General features: G+C 53.2%; 7 protein-coding genes across 7 annotated transcripts; 5 read left to right on the top strand and 2 right to left on the bottom strand.

Annotated features, from left to right (window-relative positions):
* Positions 1 to 1464: 1464 nt before the first annotated feature.
* Positions 1465 to 2367, top strand: MRS44_007917 (uncharacterized protein; the record flags this gene model as incomplete). Its single annotated transcript, XM_046269181.2, has 2 exons — positions 1465 to 1889; positions 1962 to 2367. The coding sequence occupies 2 exons, from the start codon at positions 1465 to 1467 to the stop codon at positions 2365 to 2367; spliced, it is 831 nt and encodes a 276-aa protein (XP_046134068.2).
* Positions 2368 to 6318: 3951 nt separating this feature from the next.
* On the top strand, positions 6319 to 8594 carry MRS44_007916 (uncharacterized protein; the record flags this gene model as incomplete). Its single annotated transcript, XM_046278490.2, has 6 exons — positions 6319 to 7094; positions 7157 to 7380; positions 7427 to 7554; positions 7608 to 7854; positions 7903 to 8394; positions 8443 to 8594. The coding sequence occupies 6 exons, from the start codon at positions 6319 to 6321 to the stop codon at positions 8592 to 8594; spliced, it is 2019 nt and encodes a 672-aa protein (XP_046134069.2).
* Positions 8595 to 9272: 678 nt separating this feature from the next.
* MRS44_007915 (uncharacterized protein) lies at positions 9273 to 10275 on the bottom strand (the record flags this gene model as incomplete). Its single annotated transcript, XM_065620702.1, has 3 exons — positions 9273 to 9680; positions 9796 to 9975; positions 10033 to 10275. 3 exons carry the CDS (start codon positions 10273 to 10275, stop codon positions 9273 to 9275), a joined length of 831 nt encoding a protein of 276 aa, XP_065476774.1.
* A 2312-nt stretch (positions 10276 to 12587) lies between these two features.
* On the top strand, positions 12588 to 12791 carry MRS44_007914 (uncharacterized protein; the record flags this gene model as incomplete). The annotated part of the gene is made up of 1 exon (XM_065620701.1): positions 12588 to 12791. The coding sequence occupies one exon, from the start codon at positions 12588 to 12590 to the stop codon at positions 12789 to 12791; it is 204 nt and encodes a 67-aa protein (XP_065476773.1).
* Positions 12792 to 14696: 1905 nt separating this feature from the next.
* On the top strand, positions 14697 to 16601 carry MRS44_007913 (uncharacterized protein; the record flags this gene model as incomplete). The annotated part of the gene is made up of 1 exon (XM_046269183.2): positions 14697 to 16601. One exon carries the CDS (start codon positions 14697 to 14699, stop codon positions 16599 to 16601), a length of 1905 nt encoding a protein of 634 aa, XP_046134072.2.
* A 919-nt stretch (positions 16602 to 17520) lies between these two features.
* MRS44_007912 (uncharacterized protein) lies at positions 17521 to 18445 on the top strand (the record flags this gene model as incomplete). Its single annotated transcript, XM_046269184.2, has 2 exons — positions 17521 to 18018; positions 18098 to 18445. 2 exons carry the CDS (start codon positions 17521 to 17523, stop codon positions 18443 to 18445), a joined length of 846 nt encoding a protein of 281 aa, XP_046134073.2.
* A 119-nt stretch (positions 18446 to 18564) lies between these two features.
* MRS44_007911 (uncharacterized protein) lies at positions 18565 to 19461 on the bottom strand (the record flags this gene model as incomplete). Its single annotated transcript, XM_046269185.2, has 1 exon — positions 18565 to 19461. One exon carries the CDS (start codon positions 19459 to 19461, stop codon positions 18565 to 18567), a length of 897 nt encoding a protein of 298 aa, XP_046134074.2.
* Between the last annotated feature and the right edge of the window lie 636 nt (positions 19462 to 20097).

The raw sequence follows: 20097 nt of genomic DNA, 5'->3' as shown, positions 1-20097 counted from the left end.
AGGGTTGAGGTGTCGGCTACCTCTGGACGAATGTGAGGCCATCCATAAGCATCGGACCCTTGGTCGTGGGCATGCGCTGTTCTTTAGGTGACAGTGGAGGTGTCTGTCTCATTGATAGAGAAGGTTATCAGCCGTATCCCTGTGTCAAGCTTTGAGGGTGAGTCGGTGAATTCCGCCACCGCGAAAAGCCAGCAGGGGCTCGCTTCCCATTGATGGATGAGTCCCATCTCTCGCTGCTTTTTGCGCCGTCCGTCACGGTCGGCTAATAAGGGAGGGAGGACGAGCCAGACCAGGCCAGGCCATGCCATGGAGCGCCCACGGTCGGGAAAAGGGATGAGGGGCAGGCGATGATTCCCTAGCTTCGTCTCGTGTGTTTATCCCGTGCATCCCGCTGGACTCTGTCTGTCCTGCACATCTCCGACGGCGGCCCTATGGAAACCAAGTCCAATGTGACATGGTAGCGTCTATCGCTGCAGAAACCTGATGCCTTGGCTGGATGAGGCGGACACTGTGCTTGCTTGTCTTGGCCACCATCTCTGGCTGTTGCCTCCCTCCACGGGGGGGCGGGGGCTGGGGGCTGAAGCGCGAACAGCGTGGGAGGCAGAGGCACTGAAGGAGGTGATTTGGAGAGCGGTTCTGCTCGTCTTGAATCGCCGAGTCGCAGGCCAACGGGAGGGAGCAAATCCAGACTTGAAGGAAGCCAGGAGATGGCGACGAGGAGAGGCGGTGATTGGTCGAACCGCTTGCATCACCCCCGGTCCCATCGGAAGACCAAATAATGCGGGACCCTCCATAACTGCATTACCTGGGCGCAGAGGGGCGCTAGTCCTCTTGGGGAACGCGCCGCCCCGGGGCAGCGAAAAATCCCCAGACGTGACGGGAGAGTGAGTACGCAGCAGCTGGAGCGAGCGCACGCATCAACCCAGAGGAGAGCCTTTACCAACCCAACCCAAAACCAACCGAATTTTCCTTGTGCGCCGCCTCGGGGCCCCAGAATCGAAAATGACAATGAGACCAAGACCCCAAAAACCTACAAGACACGCCTTTCCCCCCGGCCTCCCACTTTTCCCTCCATCCATCAACTCTCCTCCCTTTGCTCCCACTGCCGCAGCCGCAGACCATCACCAAGACCCCGAGCGAGCCTTCGACGCCGCAAGTCGCAACGCCAGCTAACAAAATCTCCCGCTCCACGCAAGCCCCAAAAAGCCCACCACCCCTGACCACCACGGGATCACCACCAGCCTTAGGCCATTTGCCGCCTCTCCCGTCACCAGGCCATTCCACAAATCTCGCTTCCTTCTTCTTCCTCTCTCCATCATCATCCGCCATCCATCGCCGTTGCTCATCATCACCACTCGCCGTCCACCGTTTCGTTTCGCCTCGTCTCACCAAATAAAACCCTTGCCTGTTGTCCCATCACCGTCATCACCTTTTACTCGCCGGCTGCAAAGCTTTCTCAACACCATGGCTCCTCAAGCCAAGTCCGCCGACGCGCGACGCAAGTCCAGTGCAAAGCCCACGCTGCTCGTCACTCTCAAGGTGTCGCCTGACAAGCTTCGCGACCTCGTCGATTCCAAGCCCGTCAAGGAAGACTCTCCCGTCAAGTCTGAAAAGGAAAACATCAACTCGCCCGCTGCCGACACCGTTTCTGTCACTGGCTCGCAACCTCCTGCTAGCAACTCGAACGGCGACAATGCTTCAGATTCGAATGCTGCTACACCTGCTGCCGATGCGACTCCCGCCGATGGAACACCAGGTCCTTCAGCCATGGGCCCTCCAGTCGAAGGACCCAAGAAGAAGGGTGTCAAGCGATCGGCTGCCAATGCCAACGGAATAGATGGCGTTCCCAAGCCACGAGGAAAGCCGGGTCCCAAGAAGAAGCCTCGTTTGTAAGTCCTGCCGATTAATACTTAGTTGTCAAAACCGACATGAAAGAACAATGCACTAACAACTATTTATAGGGAGGACGGGACAATCGATCACTCAAGCACGGCCAATCGACCGGCTGGAGGTCACAAACTGGGCCCCAAGGCAAACCAAGGTGCTATCAATGCCGGACTTCGCGCCCTTGACCGGTCTGGCAAGCCGTGTCGCAAGTGGAACAAGGGCGGCTTCACGCTCAAGAGCTTCACTGGTGTCGTCTGGGAAATCCCACGCTGGACGGCACCCCCAAAGAAGGCTCCCGAGTCCAGTACTGAGGATTCTGCTACCGTCTCAGCTGAAGGTAGCAGCAAGGAGAACAAGGTCAACGGCCAAGAGGGCAACAGCGCCAGCGCCAGCAACAGTGGTGTCGACGTCGAGATGCGCAGTGCATCCAGCGTCCACGGCGCATCACCAGCACCGGTGCCTATTGCCGCTGCCTCATAGACATAGGGCTGTCACGTTATTGACGTGCTCATTCTGCCCTTTCACAGAGGCTGTTTTATTATTCGACATGTCACAGCGGAGTTTCGGGTTGACACAGGCCGACATTTGCCGACCAGAGACAAGTCCCTTTCAGTAGACTGGGCATGGAGAAGGGTTCAAACTGGATTATTTAATTCATCAGGGATTGCGACGCTGGTGTCGCCGGCGTTACAGGAACAGCGAAGATGGAACGCTATGGAAAAGGGTTGGCGACTGGGATGTATCATGTTTTGCAAGCACATAAAGTGCCTTATTGTAACATAACGGACGATTCTGGCGGGAAATATTAGACAGTGGATGGTATTCCCAAGCAAATTGCATCAATTTTCAGCATTTCATTGACCCAAGTGCTCTGTCGAGACCGATCTTTTCATGGTATGTCTCCAGCGCTGATCGTAGACTTTAATTGTCGCAGCCTGCCAAGGCAGAAGGAGTGGCATCAGGGTTTGACGATTTGCCGCCCGGTCCAGGCGGCACGCATACGCTCAAGCCGAGCTGACGAAAAATTCCCTCTCGCGAGAAAGTCAGATGCATGGTGGTGGTTGGTTTATTATCCCCCAGCTCGGGATCCCGTCCCGAAGATACTATACCCAAGCCTTGAACAAGTCCGGTACACGTCCCGTGAGTTTCTGGCGTGCGTTGTTGGACAGCTGGCTGCTCAGGTGAGGCATTTCCCATCTTGAGCGGCATGCGAAGAGCTTGGAGGGGATGAGGTGCCCCAATGGCCAGATTGTGGGTACATTTTCCGCTCGTCTTTGGTTCATGAGAGTCATGGTTTCAATGTCACTGGGTGATGGTGTGGTCGCAGCGCAGGCGCGCGCTTAGTCATCCATGTTCCAGGGGCAACCAGGGTCGCCCAAGAAGTGGATGAGCGGATGTGGGGCGCAGTTTATCCCGAATCAAGGGATGCATAATTTTGCCAGCTGGTATTCCCGTTCGTCAGCTGGGAACAATAATGCGGATGACAACGCAGTATTCAACACCGTCTCCCTTGCTGACACGCTCTTTATGCAAGGAAAGGGACTCTGTATGCCTCGCACTCTTACATACTCCAAGTCAACCCAGGAAATTCAGTTTGGGATTGTCTCATTTCGTGCCACCTAGCAAAGCATGAGGCAATTCGAATGCAGCACCGAAGCTTCTCATTGGATCGTGGCTGCAGCGAGGCGTTGAGCGATCCCACTTTAATACCCCGCAACCGACGGGCTCCACCCCGGAGCACGGAGGAGGGTCACCGAGAACCGGCGTCGGTAGGTCCGTGAGAATAGATGCAAAGGCCGGAATGCATATTTATGAAAGATGAAGACGAAATACAGTAAGCAGCGAGCCTGGAAATATTCGGATATGTTCAAGCTTTACTTTTCTGTGCTGGATCGCGCTTGCTGTTGAGTGTCAAAATGAGGAACTTAGAAGAGAGCGTGGAGCTCATCAAGAAGGAACCTGGCTTGTCATTTGTCCCAAGGCATGGATGAAAATAATGAGCAGATATTGCCTATGAGATGCATTATGAATCAATTCAGTCGCTAGAGTGAATGTGAAGCCTAGTTGGTGACATCTGGGTGTTGAATGCTGGGCGTGGTAGCAGTCGGGATGTGTGTAAGCCGTTCTGAGATGGAACACAGGAAAGAATGTTATTTAATACGATACATACGCTTCAACCTGACCTCCATATTATTCCCCCTTCATTAATAATTTACGGTCAAGCCTGTAACCATCATACTCAGGTCGAATTTGATCGCTTGTGGCGGGTTCTTGTTCTAGGAGTAAGTGCTGAAATAGCGAGGGTATTTCCCCAGAGAGATACAGGAGAGAAGCAAAATAACAACGAAGGAATGCCTATAAGACTCAGGGGAGGCATAGGCCGAAAGTAGACATCAGTTCGATATACCTCGGCTAGAAAGCCGAGATCCTCCGCTGGTGGCTCTGAACTTATGAGGCACCTGCGATTACTGAGTGAAGTCATTCGCATCAATAAATCAGCAAGTATCTTTTTCTTAGCAGAGAACTCACCTCAATCTAAAACACTGTTATGTATTTAATTGATTGGTGAGTGATTTGAGTGATTTACATGTTGGATTCAGGTTGGCATGGAACTACGACGATGCAGAAGACGTGATAACTGCGACGTACTACGAGACTGGGTCACTCTCTACTTAGAGCTGCTAAGATGAGGCATAATTACGGAGTTCCATAAGCTTGCGTATAACATAGAGCACAGGGGGTTGGTTAGGCGTCGCTTGGTAATTACGTCTGATCATGACATGTCAGTGCGAGACCTGTCTGATTGGGAGAGTGGACAGAACGTAAGTAAATGAGCAGATCAAACATGACAGCGGTATGTAGGAGCTATATAGGTTGAATAAAGTTGAATTATGACTAGTAAAACAATGTCTAGGTAGTAGTCGTGTCGCTCGGGTTGAAAGACGTTGGGGCAGCTCACTTGTTCGCCTTGACCAAGACGCAGGCATCCAAAAATGGATTTCCGAGATAAGGTGAGTTAAGAGTAGAGGCCGTAAGACTTGTACTTCAAATATGATTCTTGAATGCTGGTGTGTGCTGGAGCCTTATGAAAAAACAGAGGCGGATCGAAGTATGAGGTGGCGGTTTGTGGTACCACGGCGCGACTATAGTTTCTCGTCTTTAACTAGCGATAGCCTCTTCGGCGAATGGTCAATAAGATAAACTGCGTTTGATCTAGACCCCAAAGTGTGTTTTCAATCATAGATAACTTCAGTTTGACGTATTGTCCCCCTTTGAGGAGATTTGTTTGGTAAGCACTGGTGATAGCGTGCTCTGTGACGAGTCTTTTTTGGAGTGGACAGCCACATCACTCTGCAGAGCAGGCCTCAGGCGCAAGAAGCTGAAAACTATCAGTCTGATAATTCATGTAGTTTACGAGATACATCATCGGCGCCAACAGGACATGGCTTGTGTTGATGTCCTTGGACCAATCCCTTTGCTGGGCCAACTCTGGTGTGTAATGTTGCACGAGATGCTTGGCCTCGGCAACTGCCCATCTGCCAGTACTCTGTCCAATGCTCAACTCTTCTCATCAGACTTAAATTACTTGCATAAACATGGTATCCGATAAACATGAAGCACCAGCATCATATCGCAATGCTGCGCTATGGTGCCATCATCGCTGGCCTCGGACCTGTTTTGGCCTGGTCTGGGGTCTTAGCAGTTGGGTCATCCGGGCCGGACAGCGGGGAAGCCGGCGGGGCCTCCACTGTTAAGCCGAGACAGCAGTCGACTGGTGGTTGGCTTAACAGACGATACCGGACTAGAGAGCGTTGGAGTTACGCTCAGGTTCTCGTGATTGCCAGACTCAACAGTACGTACCGTTTACTCTGGATGATCCAACCATGACTCGGCTTAACCCAACAACGACGACTGGTGCCGCGTAGCAAACAGAGAATTGTTTCTATTCTCAAAGTCTTTATTCACATCCATACCTGTCGATACCGGTGGTGCTGGGCCATCTCATGTGAGCGGGTCACGTCAACTTTGTTAGCGAGTGGTGACGGCACCTTTGACGCTCAACGGAACCACCTCCACCTGTATCCGACCACCTACCTACTGCTCGCTCTCCGCCATCTACCTACTCTCTTCCTCACTCTGCTAGCTACGAAGCCACACTGTCGACGATTGAACCGTTTCTCGTATCGCTAGTCCTTTACTGCTGCTGCTCTATCAGGGCAGGCTTCTTTTCCTCCTAGTCCGGCTCTTATCTGAAAGCTCGTCCTTGTCCGTCTCGTGCTCCGATCCCTGTGGTGCCCACCACCACCTACCTGCCGTCCCGAACGACGAGCTCGCACGCACGCATCGGAAGCCTCTTTCTCTCGGCTTCGTTGCGCGACTGAGCCTGTGACGGCTCATCATCGATCCTGCCTGCTCGACGTCTTCGTGGTCATGGCAAATCCCCTCCAACGCGCCTCACACTCGTCCGCTTTGCCCGAATCAGCTTCACCATCCGTCGCGCCATCCACCTCCTCCCGCTTTCCTCCTCCGTACAACTCGTCCATCGACAATATCCCAAACTTTTATACCCATCCCGCCCGAACCTCCATCTTTAACGCTTCTGGTGACCTGGCCATCTCAGGTTCAGGCTCGATCGATCCTAGCAAGATGGACAACGTCGATACCGAGACCACCTCTCGTGCCTGGAGGGGCGCCCTCCCCTCCTTCTCACGGGCCTTCAACATGCTCAGGGCTTCCGAGGCTGCCGACGGCTCCTTTCAGAACGACGAGGACTCATTCTTTGTCCCATCATACCTTGAGGGCTCAACATATGTGCAGAAGCTCCGCGAGGCGCATAGGTCCAAGCTCCAAGCCCGCGACTCCAACCGGACCTCGACCAACGGCTTCTCCCAGAATCTGACCACTTTTACCACCCAACATCCTCTGCCGCCGGGTTCGCACCGAGGCATGGCGCATACTGTTATCGAACGCCCTCCCGTCTTTGACGAGGATGACTCGCTCGCCCCACTACCATCCAGATGGAACAAGGACGATCAATGGGGAGGTATTGAGATTCAAGCCGATGGTTTGAGTATCAAGTATGTCGGACCCAAGAACCAGCACGACCGCGATCATGAGGCATGTGCCGCGCGCGCCGATCACTACATGCCTGCCCAATGCGGAGTGTACTACTTTGAGGTGCAGATACTGGCTGCTATACGAGACGAGTGAGTCCGCCTGTTGGCCAAGCCATCTTCATAGGCTTCTTTCATGCTAACAAGCCAAACAGTGCGACTATAGGCATAGGATTCTCTACCAAGACTGCGACATTATCACGACCAGTTGGCTGGGAACCCGAGGCTTGGGGCTACCACGGCGACGATGGTCGATGTTTCACTGGTCAAAACATTGGACGGCATTTTGGCCCTTTATACAATGCAAACGACGTTATTGGATGTGGTGTCAATTTCAGGGACAATACCGCTTTCTTCACCAAGAACGGGGTCAAGATTGGTGAGTTTTAAAGGCCTCTATCTTGGCATGTAGCTGACAGGCTCAGGAACTGCATTTCACGATGTTATTCGAGGAAAGCTCTATCCAACTGTTAGCTTGAAGAAGCCTGGCGAGTTCATCCGGGCCAATTTTGGACAGACCCCTTTCGTGTACAACATTGACGACCTTATGAGGGTAGGCTTGTGCAACTCATCTTGCTGCGTGAGACATGACTGATACCTTATTAGGAAGAGCGTGAAAAGGTGCAAAAGGATATCCAGAGCACCGACACATCGAGTCTCGTACAAGGAATGAGTGAGACCGATGTCATTCAGGCTCTGGTTCTACAATTCCTCCAGCATGATGGCTACGTGGAGACTGCCCGTGCCTTTGCTGAAGATATGAAGGTTCAGAAGGAAGCTCTCAGTCTTGACCCAGGACTTAAGGTGGATGGTGTCAATATCCGAGATGACGAAGATGCCAACAACCGACAACGTAAGTTTGTTCTCTGACTGGTTAATTGTCAATCTGACAGGGTATTAGGCATACGGAGAGCTATCCTAGAGGGAGATATTGACAGGGCGCTTAAGTACACCAACGCATACTACCCTCATGTGCTACAAGACAACGAGCACGTTTACTTTAGGCTACGATGCCGTCGGTTCATTGAGCTGGTGCGAAAAGCCGCCCAGCTCAACATGCTCAATGAGACTAAGAACAGCAATGGGCATGGCTCTAACGCAGCACCCCAGTCGATGGATATTGATCTTAGCGGAAGCGACACCGCCGCATGGGAAGCTGATGGTGGCGAAAACGCAGCTGAGCTTGCAGAACTTGAGCGTAGCATGCTCGAGTATGGCCAGAAGTTGCAGGAAGAATATGCCAACGATCCGCGGAAAGAAGTGAGCAAGGCGCTGAATGAGATTTGGGCACTGGTGGCCTACCAGAATCCTCTGAAAGAGCCACAAGTCAGTCATCTTTTGGACAGGAGAGGGCGAGTGGCTGTTGCCGAGGAGCTCAACTCGGCCATTCTATGTGAGTCATGACCTGTGCCTTGACGTTGCATGTCACTAACTAGAGTAGTATCCCTCGGCAAGTCGTCCCGAGCAGCGCTGGAGAAGCTCTATGCGCAGACGAGTGTTCTACTTGAGGATCTCCGTCAGGATGGAGGTGAGGGGGCTTTCGTGTCTGTCGATGATGCCTGGGACGGAATTCCTCGATCGACACATCTCTGAGCATGTCGCTGGGGTTAGCTCACTGTTACTTTTTCTCTCTGCCATATTGTGGGTTCTTCGCATAGGTCGGCCTCGGATCATACCTCGGCGTTTGAATGTTGTTGCAGCAAGGAGTTGTTCTCTCGTATCACATGTACACAGCTCTGCTTCTATCGATGATGGGTCCACGGCATGCGATATCAGCCGTCCAGGAGCCAGTCATGGCAGCTTGGTGCATGCCACTGTTTCTTTGCTTCTATCTGGACCCATGCAAACGTTTCTCCACTATACTTCTTGGCACGTTGTGATTTATGCCGGCATTGTTTTGGGTGGAGGCTCGTGGGCTGATGGTGATGCTACGTATAGACGCGGTCAAGGGGCGGTCACAGCGGTTTTCAAGGGACTTTGTTTGGAGGCAAAGGGACAAATCCCCTCTTTCATACGGATGAAGATGAGATTGGGAGCGGATTCGATTGTACAGTGGCCAGCGAATAGATGAGATATTGAATTTGGATTTCTTGAGCGAACTATCGAAACCTTGGCTGAATACGACAACCATTTTGCTCATTATAACGGAGCTGCCTTTTTATCTATTCGTGATGCTCGGATCCTTCCTTTTGGTAGGTATACATATTTTTACAGTGTCTATACATGCATGGTTCTCGTGGCAGATTAAATGTCGAAAGTCGTGAGGTGTAGTTATGAGCTCTTTTCTCCCCAGCACCTCTCATATAGTCTCTTTCGATGGCTCTTCAGATTGTCCAAGCCATCCAAGCACTCGCTTAGTGAGTCATCTTCCCACGCGAGCGCATCAGCGTCCATAAGGTACGTGTACGCGAAGACGTCGGCATCGAACAGGCTGGGTTCATCTGCGCCAAAGAACCATTCGTCCTCGTTTAGCACGGCGGATAGTGCTTGTAGCGCGATGGTGGCGTCCTCAAAGAGCCGAGACTTGGAGATGGTTGCCCGTCGCGTCGTCTTGAGGATCTCTGCTGTGGCGGCGGCGTGGAGGGTGTGATGGATAGGTGTGCGGAGGAAGATCGAGGAAGGGAGGTAGAGGGACTCGAGGAGGGGTGCGTTGGCGGGGAGAAGGTATAGCGCATAGAGCTGTGGCTGTCAGTAAATTGGTAAAGCATAGTCAGGGGAGGTTGGCGCACCCAAGCTGGACGGATTCGTTGTGTTAGGAGAGCATGGTAGGCTTCGATGCGGGGGAGGCGACTACGGGAAGCTCGCGAACGGCGTGCTCGCGAGCGTACTTGTGTATCTTTTCGCCGGTGAGGGGAGCTGAAGGTCTTGGAGATGGCGATGAGGGCGGGAGGAGGAAGGGTAATGCGCCGGAGGGTGAGGCGTGGTTGTTGGAGGGGACGACCTCGAAGTCGATGCCGGCCATCTTTAGTACTGTCTATCGAAACTACATTAGCTTTTGCTATAGCACAGGCGACATCCGTCGCAAACACACCTGCCACTTCAAACATGAAGGGTTATAGCTCGGGTTCCCCAGCACCGCTTCTCCATCATCGGCAAAGACATATAGAGCTGCCCGGCGGCGCGCAGCTGCGGGGGCTCGCGCGGGGAGCTCTTCCGAGGCGAGGACTTGGAGGGGAAACAGGTCGAACAAGTTCCGGATAGGTCGCGGGACGGCAAACCACCGGTCGGACGATTGGGGGCCCGAGCCATCGGGGGCGGCGACGGCGGAGGCCATGGCGGGCGCAAGAAACGTTGGCGGGGGTGTTGATGCTTTGGACTTGGGGTCAAATTGATGTTTTTTGGTGGTGAGGCTTGGCTAAACCCCCCCGGCGGATCGCCGGCGGCGGCCAAACCCCGGATGCGGAGGGTACGTACTCGGCGTCCGGAGGGAGCTCCATTGAAGCTCCGGGGTTACGGAGAGAAGAGCGGTTCAAAGGTACTCATTCAAGAGAAGCCGAAAACATGAGTTTTCTGTGGTAGACTTTTGGATTGGGAGTGCTGGCTATCGCCTGGAACATTCCTGCGTTGAGCCATGTTCCCAGCCCTACGGCTGTGTGTGGTGTGAGGTGTCAAGATGGGACAAGGGGGATAAATCGAGTTGGCAATTGTCTTTGGTAGCATTAATCTAGACAATCCTACAGTCAATGTCACCATGAATCTCATTTCTCCGAAAGGGCTGCCATCATAAATCATCCCATGTGGTCTAGAAAGGGCTCCTCGAACCACCACGAGTGTCAAGGCCTTCCTGTTTTGGCAGGCCACGGCCTAACTGCGGTTGACGAGGGAGAGAGGAAGGGAAGGGTTGAGTCTCGGCTCACCCTACCCCGAATTGCGAGCAGCATTGAAAAGGCCTCGGTCGATATTACGAGCTAAACTAGTGTTCTGGGCATGACGTTGTGGCGAAATAGACGGACCAAAGGCCCGAGGCAACCTTGGGGGAAAAGATGTCGCTCCGAAGAGCCGCTCGGTACAATGAAAGCATCAGCCAAGAGAGAACCCACACATCGGAAAAGCAGGTGAGAATGAGGCTAAAAGCTTGTCGCTAACTTGGCGTTGCAACCAATCCATGGGCGTTCTTTTCCCTCCGCTGCAAGGGGCGGGCGCGCGCTTGCTTGCTTTCTCGCAAGGGGAAAGCTCGGCATCCCCACAAGCGCGGGACCGCAAGATTTGAACAAGAGAGACCAACTAATAACTAATCCCGAAAGAACCCGGGCTTATCAGTGGTTGAGTCGAATCTTTTTCGTCATGCTGTTTTTTGTTTCATGAGAATGGTGATGAGGCCATTCTGAAGCAGACTCGATGCAGGTTTTGTGTGACACGTACAGATTAGAGTAGCACGAACTGCATGTAGGTTTGTTGTGTGTGGGATGAGGTAACGGTGCAGTATTGGAAGCAATGAGCACAGACAGAGAGACACTCGTGTTGTGTCAAGTATTGGCATCTTCCCTGTTCGAGAGAGAGAGAGGGTTGACCGTGCTCTCTCTCGTGGGGACCGTTACAAGGGCCTGGTATGTAACCAACCATGGGGCTTGGCTTGCGAGATAGAAGCCGAGAAGGACATTGGAGGGGATAATGGCACATGGGCGGCGGTGAGTATCCGTGAAATGGAGATGCGGTTCCGCTGCCAATGAAGAAGCTTGTGATGGCGTCTTTTTTCAGGGTCCTTGTTCAGCTGGGGGCTTGTCTACTGAACCCCTCATAGATTCGAGAACGACGAGGGAAAAACAGCAGCACGTTTCCACCCCAGATCCACAGTCTACAGCGACCTACAGTAGCCATCTACAGGGTCTGAGGGTCCAGCCGCGATGGGGCTCATGACGATAACTCATGGATATCGGTCCCTCTGGTGGTGCCATGATCAATAAAAATTCCATCCATCTCGGTCCAACCTTGATGCTCTTCTTGTTCCCTCCACTTTTCCTCTCCTCCACCTTTTTCTCCTCCTCCTCCACACTTCGGCGACTCCGTCTCACACGGGCAAGACGCTTTTGGGTCTGAACCGCCGTAACCCACCCCCAGAGTCTCTCACTTTCTCGGCCCTTTGACGCTAGCTCCGTAGATTCAGCGGATATGCGGGATCAGCCTAAAGTCTACCAGTGCCAGTGCCAGTGCCAGTCCCCGGTATCGCCTGTAATACGCCCGGATATTTACGTACCCATCGACACACCCATTATCTTGCCTCGGATCTCAGGTTCCATCCACCATCCAACTCATTAGTTATCAAACGTCACCCACCAGCCAGGACGTCACCTCGCAGGCAGAAGCATCCCTTCCAATCAGGTCCCTGTGAGACAGCCGATTAGACATTGATTCCTTACTCGAGACCACCCCACGCGCTTTAACACACACACTCTATCCCAAGGGCCGAGCAAGACATTGGATCCCTTCCCCTTCCCTGATCTGTCAACTCAACTCAGGTACTTAAACTGAGCACTTCCCCCCACCCCCAGAGCCCAAGAGCACCTTGCGTCTTTGACTCTCTTGCACCACATCAGTAACACTACCATCACTGTCGCTTCTAAACATCACCAACACCAACAAACCACAATGGACGCTCCCTCTGGATCTACCTCTTCCTCCTCGTCGGCTCAGCAGTCCCCCGCCGTCCAGATGCTCCCCCAACCCGCCCCCGCCCCCGTGAGGACCGCATCTACCGACGCCTTCCTCAAGGACTTTAACCTCGTCGCCGAGGCGGCCAAGCGAGCGCAGATGGCCATCATGGTGCGCGACTTTGAAGAGTGCGGCATCTAAAAATCTTCTTCACAACGAGTCGAGGGCCAAGCAAAAGCACGTAAGGCTTCCATGCATGGAGCGAGGAAAGAGAGAAGCCCGTCAGAAACAACCTCGACATGGGGGTTCACCCTGACCAATCACCATCCCATGTCACCCATCAACGGCCTAGACCCCATGCTATCCCATGTCGGCCTCGGTTGGTGGCATGTTTCGCTATCACGTCTTGGACTCTTGTTGCCAATCACCATCAGCACGAGCCTTATCGTGCTTCTGTCTCGGCTTCTTCGCTTCTTCCTCTGCAAGCATCCATCCAAGTGGTTCCATAGGAGGAACCTAGCAGCAGCAGAGAAAGCCCGACGCTTGTGGGGGGCTCCGAAATCCGGTCCTTTTCTTCCTGTCGGGCCGGGATCATGGGCGTTCCTGTGGATCATGATATGGACATGTCATGCTCTACTCGGTGGAAATAATGCGGCCTTCCCTTGTTACCTCGGATGCGGAGCGAGAGCGGCTTCGCATCAGAGTTTTTCTTTACTCTCTCGGCTTCCTAATCCCGCAACGACGAAACATGATCATCACCTGTTTTTGACTACGCACTTTTCTTTTTCTGGCGATCTGGGGTTTTCGGCGCACTTGGGATCAAAACGGGGGGTCATGACCCGTCTTTGTTGGCTTTTTATTGTTTGTTTTAAATCTGTGTCGCCGGTATTTGGGACGGTCGGACATGGAATATACCACGGGTCATGGCAAGCAAAGCAAGCTGGAAACTATTATTATTTATCGTTATCTTGTTCGGAGGAAAGAAAAGCTAAGCTGCATCTGGCATATCTGGTCTGGATAGATAGGACATCTACCTTGGGTATCATAATAATGCAAGCGGTCTTCCTTTTGATCAACTCGACTCTTGTCTTCGCTGCCCGACATTTGGTCTCGCCATGGATTGGATAAATGTGCCCAGATCTCGATGGCCAAGTCATGGATCCTCCCTTGGCGAGGCACCTCGGTTTCTCACCCACCCACCAACTGCATCGCAACGGCATGCCATCACACATAAACCGGTGAATCCAGTCAGGTCAGGGTATCTATGAATCTCGTGATGTCTCTCACATTGCTTCGCTTATGCTTTGGTTTCGCGATAACCACCACCCTGTTCTGTGGAGCGTGCAGTCGAGTATCTGCACCACGAGTTACTCAAATACGCGGATAAATAGAGATGATATGATATGCTACCTACTATTCTTCACCATCTGCCCCTGTACTTGCGCCTTACTATTGGGGGTTATCACTATAACCATCCTCCGCATGACACAAAACCATGCGGCGTCAAAAACAACCTTTTACTCACATAGTTGCAGCGAAAACACTACACTGCAACTCTCGAGACAAGACAAAAGTCCCCATTTGCTTTTTCAACAACAAACCCCCACGTCAACATCCTCGCCGAAACCCCCCGTACAAGCTGGAATTGGTCGTGGTTGCAACCCTCTCCTCCTCAGGAGGGGGTGGTGTTGAAGACAGTCCGTGTCTCACCTAATGCATGGCTGCGGCGTGAGGTCGGCATACACACAGAAACATAGTTCTCTTTTAGTCAAGAACTCGTCAGCCCTTTTGAGGAAACCGTTTTCATCCCGTCATGGTCATGCGTGAGGCTTCAGCTTTGGAGGATCCGTTCCTCATCTGGACTAGGTTGTCGCATGTAGCACAACCAACCGCATGTTCCTCAAGCACAGGGACACTATGCACGAATAACCAACTGCATAGGGAGTGCAGGGAACTCACGAGGTATGCAGATCGAGTCTCAGCTTCAGAGTTGCCGTCCGGTTCACAGCCACTCGTGTCTTTGCTCTTAATACCTCAACGCGATCCTCCAGGACTTGGTTGGGTTGCTTCAACTTGTGTCAATTCGTTGAATCTCACCTCGCCGTCATGAACAACTCCACGCCAACGGGGCTAGAAGATCTTGCATCTATTATCGATTTCTTGCCGTCTTTGGAAAACCCAGACCTCACGCGTTGTAGAGGGGAAAACCAGAAGCGAGTCAAGTGCAGCAATCCGATCTTAGCAGCCAAACGGCTCCGAGCACCTCCACTATGGGCCGACCTTGCTAACAGAGAATACTTTCCGGACAATGAGGACTTTTACTACAAGCTCAAGACCTTGTTAGAATGCATCCATTGCAATTGTCATGTCGGAGACGCCTTTGAACGGTACCGCAGCTGGAAGATGGAGCGGTCCCTCGACGCAGCTTCGTTTTCGTCTGAGAGTTCAGTGCCCGGCACGCCAGAGCAACGCAGCTCAATCGAGTTCCCCTCCGATACTGATATTACGCCCTTCTCCAGCCCTCTTACTATGGACGATACACCCAAAACTCCAAAGAGCTCAAGTTCTGATGCGGCGGAGAGCTTCATTCAGTCGACGCCAACCAGGTCAACTACGACAAGCCTCAGATTCCCCAAGGAAACTGAGCGGCTCGGCACTGTAGAGGTGGTTTCAAAGCGCATCTCGACAATGACAATCACGGCCGACACGGAAAAGTCGACTTGCAACACCTCGGGGACTGTCGTGGAGAACTTCTCAGCCATGGCCATCTCTAGTCGAGAACTCCCACAAAAGAGTCAAGAGCCCGCGACAGAACAAGTTGCTGTCGAGCATGTTTCAACCGTGGCTATCGCCGTCAGCGAAGAAACCAGCACGACCAAGACCGGTGAAAAGGAGGCTACCCAGGACGTTAGAGTCGTTGGCCTTGGCCTCATCTCCACCTTGCAGCGCAAGGGTTCGCTACGAGATGACTCTCCAGTCATTAGAGAATTGCACAAACACCTCACGCCCCAGCAGCTTGAAGAGGGGATCGTGTATGTTCTGGAGCACACAGGGACCCCTGGCCTCTTCAAGGTTGGGTGGACCAGGACGAGCGTTTACGAGCGTCTTGGACAACCTGGGAACTGTTATGGAAAGCATACCAAGGTTCTGCATGAGACAAGCTCAGGACGCTTTGCCGGCGCTTCAAAGGCAGAGAGGCTCGTCCAAGTCATCCTCCGCCACCAGAACATTGAAGTCGTGGAGTGCGAGCAGTGCGGAGGCGGACACAAAGAATGGTTCAGATCTTCCAAGGACGAGGTGCTCAGGACAGTCAAGCTCATGGAAGATTTCGTCCAACTGCCGGCATATGAAAGGTGCGAAGGGGAGATGAAGCTATCGCGGGAGGCGAATGCATTCGTCAAGGCCATGTGCAACTTCTCAACGGCCCGGCTCGAATCAATCATGGCAAGACCAGAAAACAGCGTGAAGGAAACTGTTGAGTCAACGTCGTCAGTTGGTACCCAGGGTTCGGCCTCTGAAGCGCCAGTCGAGCAATCTGCCCAAGAGCCTCTAAGGAGCGAAGAGAACCCGAGTTCGTCAACATCACGTTTCTCCGATAGGTCAAGGCCACCAAGGATATCTCTTGCTACAAAGCTTGGAACCAGAGGAAACAAGGTCAAAGTACGTGCTGCCAACACTGTTGCCAACACCAAGGAACGATTTGGTCGGCTGTTCAACCGCTCACGAGAGTCTACGCCTGAGCTCGAAGACGCGAGTTCAACAGACAAGTCAAACGCGGATGCCAATACATCAAAAGGGCCTGAAGAGCTTTTGGTCAAGTTTCTATGGAGTCTCCTGCCAGAGGATAGCAAGCCAGACCAGGGCGTGACGGGTGATGATGGACCCCGTGATATGGCCGCGCTGAAGACCGTGGTGCGGCAAATGGCTGATGATTTCCGGAAGGATTTTGAGGCGGCCTATGAAGGAACTGACAATACAAGGGGCAATGATGCAGACTCGAAGACGCAGTAGTGGATCACTGTAGGAATCGTAAACGGAAGATAGACTTCTTGGTAGTCACACAGCAGACGTCGGCTGCAAACAATTAGTGCTGCAGCTGTCATGCTGTGTATCCGTCCTCACGCGCTCTGTGCGACCTCTGCGAGTGACAACAAGTCGGTGACCAAGTGCGGTCAGAGACATCATGCCTTGGCTCTGTTTCATGATGTTGACTGTAACTCGCCTGCTCGGCTCATCAACGCACCAATCATGGCGAATGGTGGTACACGAATCCCCCACAATCCGGTCACTTGCTGGTTCTGATGGAGATTCGAGGTTTGTTCGAAGCAAGATCCAAACGAAGAGAGATTGTTGATCTATAGATGAATGTTGAGATGTGATGGATACCAATAGATACATGCTGAGATACAGAGGCAGTTACAAGTAGGCGCTCCTTCTCTAGGTACCGAGACAGTCTGGCTCCTGCCAAGGAAACAGTTAGCGTCGCAACTAGGGCAGGCACTCCGGATGTCCGCGACTGAGATTCGCCTTCCTTCCGAACTCGAGCAAGCACGCGACCACCACAAATGTCCTGATTTCCCTCACTCACTCTATCATCTGGCAACTCCATCATCATCTACGCCCATGACCTAATCGCGGCAATTCCTCTCATCATTGGATATATCACGCTTATTTATACAGTAGCTTCCGTCCTGGCCGTCTTCAGTCTCATTCTCCCCCCGCAAACGATCCATCCATTCCGTCATCGTCCAGCTTCATCATACCCCACCATCCGAGCCGATCCATCGCCCGACCCGACCCTCCCCCTCATCTCTGTTTAGCACGCTAGACTTGGCCAGTTCCTGATCAAAGAGCTTTCGCCCTCGACCGACTCCCTCCCACATTGATCCTCTACCATACGAGACCGCCGTACACCGCTTCCTCGTCGCCAATGGCCACAGAAAATCCTCTCGAGGCGCGATTCGCCTCCGTACCCTTCTCGGACCATGGTTCCCGCTGGGACAACTGCTGGCGGGAAGCTCGCACACCTTGGGATCGCGGCAGCGCTTCAATAGCCCTGCACGACCTCCTCGCCCAGCGCCCTGATCTTGTACCGCCTTCTCAAAGTCATGACCACCGCGGCCAGCTCCTCCGCGACTCAGTAGGTGCTGTTCGCAAGAAGACGGCCCTGGTTCCTGGCTGCGGTCGCGGTCATGATGTTTTGCTTCTGAGCTCATGGGGCTACGACGTATGGGGACTCGACTACAGCGCAGCCGCAAAGGAAGAGGCTATGAAAAACCAGAAACATGCCGAAGCTGAGGGTCTATACAGGGCAGTGGACGGGTTGGATAAGGGCAAAATTCACTGGGTGACGGGTGACTTCTTCAGTCAGGACTGGGTCAAGCCCATTGGCACTGACGTCAAGTTCGATCTCATCTATGACTATACGGTAATACCATGTCTCCCCAGTCTTCCTCGAGATCCTATATGATTTCACTCCTCTTCAAACAACCCGACTAACTCTTCAGTTTCTCTGCGCGCTGCCTCGGGAAGCAAGGCCGCGATGGGCCAAGCGCATGACGGATCTGCTTGCCCATGACGGCCGACTCGTCTGTCTCGAGTGGCCCTCGACAAAGCCCATGTCTGCCAACGGACCCCCATGGGGCGTATCTCCAGAGCTCTATGAGGCCCTCCTGTCGGCCCCGGGCGAGGAGATCGCGTACAACGACGACGGCACTGTCCACGAGGATCCGATTTCAAAACCTTGGGCTGACGCCCTACACCGGCTGAGCCTCATCAAACCTCCGCGGACACACAAGGCCGGCACCGGCGAAGACGGCGCCGTCCTCGACTTTATCTCGGTGTGGAGTCGATAGCCAACTGAGCACTTCGCCCGCCGCTTCTCTCTTTATGACTTGATACCAAACAACCACCCTACATGATTCGTCGTTGTTGCAGTACACAGAAACGTGATCCCTCTTGCTCTCCGTTCTCATCATGGCGCTTTGCGGAGTGAGTTGTAGTGCTCTCCCAAGCCGTAGCCGTGCCTGTAGTATGCCAGCCACAGCGTCTTGCCCGATGCCGCGCCCTCGTCCTCGCCAATGCGTTCGAGACGACCGTCCTGTACCACGCGGATCTCTGCCTTGTACTGTCGTGCTAGTGCCATGAGCTCCAGTTGTCCGCCCCATTCGGCAGTATCCCGCATCTTGCGAGCGTAGTCCCCAAGATCCTCTTCCAGGAACGGCGCAAAGTCATCGCCGTGCTCCAACATGTACGCCGTAGCTGCTCGACGCACCGTCTTGTAGGCCGGTTCCTTCTCGCCGTCGCCCGCTCCGAGGGGAATATCGTGCTGGCCCAGTTGGTCCGCCACGGCCGAGAACAGACAGTGGCCGTCTGGTGCAATATCCTTCTCGACCAACCCGTGCTTCTCAAACGTCGTCTTCATGAACTCGCTCTCCTTTGCCCGGTAATCCGTCATGTTCGCTGCCTCTTCCTCGGCACGCTGCGCCGCCTCCTCCTGCTCCGCGGCACGTCGTGCCATGCGCTCCTTTTGACGGTTTCGCTTCTTGCCCGGCTGTTGTTGTTGCTGCTGCTGTGCTGGCTCTGACACTTTAAGCTTTGCAGTTTCCGCTACGAGCTTTTCCTCCTCTGGCTTGTTTTCTGTCACTGTGATCTCCTCGGGCTCTTCGTCCGGCTTCGCGGGGTCCAGCGCAACCAGCTCGGCGGCATGCTTCTCGCGTAGGCTCCGCTCCATCTCTGCGCACTCGTCATTGACACCCTTGCGTGTTTTCTTTGTCGCGTTCTTCTTCTTTCCCGTTATGCGTCCTTGCAAGTCCTTGAGCTCACGGCGGTGCCGCGCCTGGACCTGCTCGAGTGTCTCGGGGGCGTCCATGGTGGCGACGATAATGTCGACAGGGAGATGCGCGTGTAGAGGACGGCGTCGATACTAGAGCTTCTGCTTGTATGAAACAATGACGGAGAAAGAGACGGTACCGTGAAGGGATATCTATAGATTGGTGGAGGTGGGTGAAGCTTGGAGAGCTCAGATCGCGGGGTAGTGGGATGGGAAAATTCAGGCCAAGATGGTGGGGCAACGACACGCTCTTCTCTCGACGTCACACGAGCAAGGCAATAGCTGCCATGGATGTGATACACACAACACCCTTGGTAGAAACTATACAGTCTTTACAAAATGAGGCAATGGAATAGTTTTACTTCTTTTGATTCTCTATCTACCAGCTATCTAAGTTCAATTTAGGTATCCATCGCAATATATATAATCAAACAACATCTTGTCCAGGAACTAGAAGGTTGCGGTCAATGACCATGAGTCTCTTTCAAGTAGCTCCGACTTGTAGTGGCCTCCTTATAGGATCCATCCATGACAACTAACATATCCTCTGCCACTGGGTAGTAAACCCGATGCTCTCATGTCGAGCTGCTCTAAACCGTCCGTCCACATCCATTTCTTTCGACTTTTGAAGCCTTTTGTCCTTTCTCAAATATAAAAAAGAACTCCAAAACTCCG

Source organism: Fusarium solani (assembly GCF_023522795.1).
Source record: "Fusarium solani strain SB1 chromosome Unknown bctg00000004, whole genome shotgun sequence".
NCBI classification, from domain to species: domain Eukaryota; kingdom Fungi; phylum Ascomycota; class Sordariomycetes; order Hypocreales; family Nectriaceae; genus Fusarium; species Fusarium solani.
This window is presented reverse-complemented; position numbering and strand designations above follow the sequence as displayed.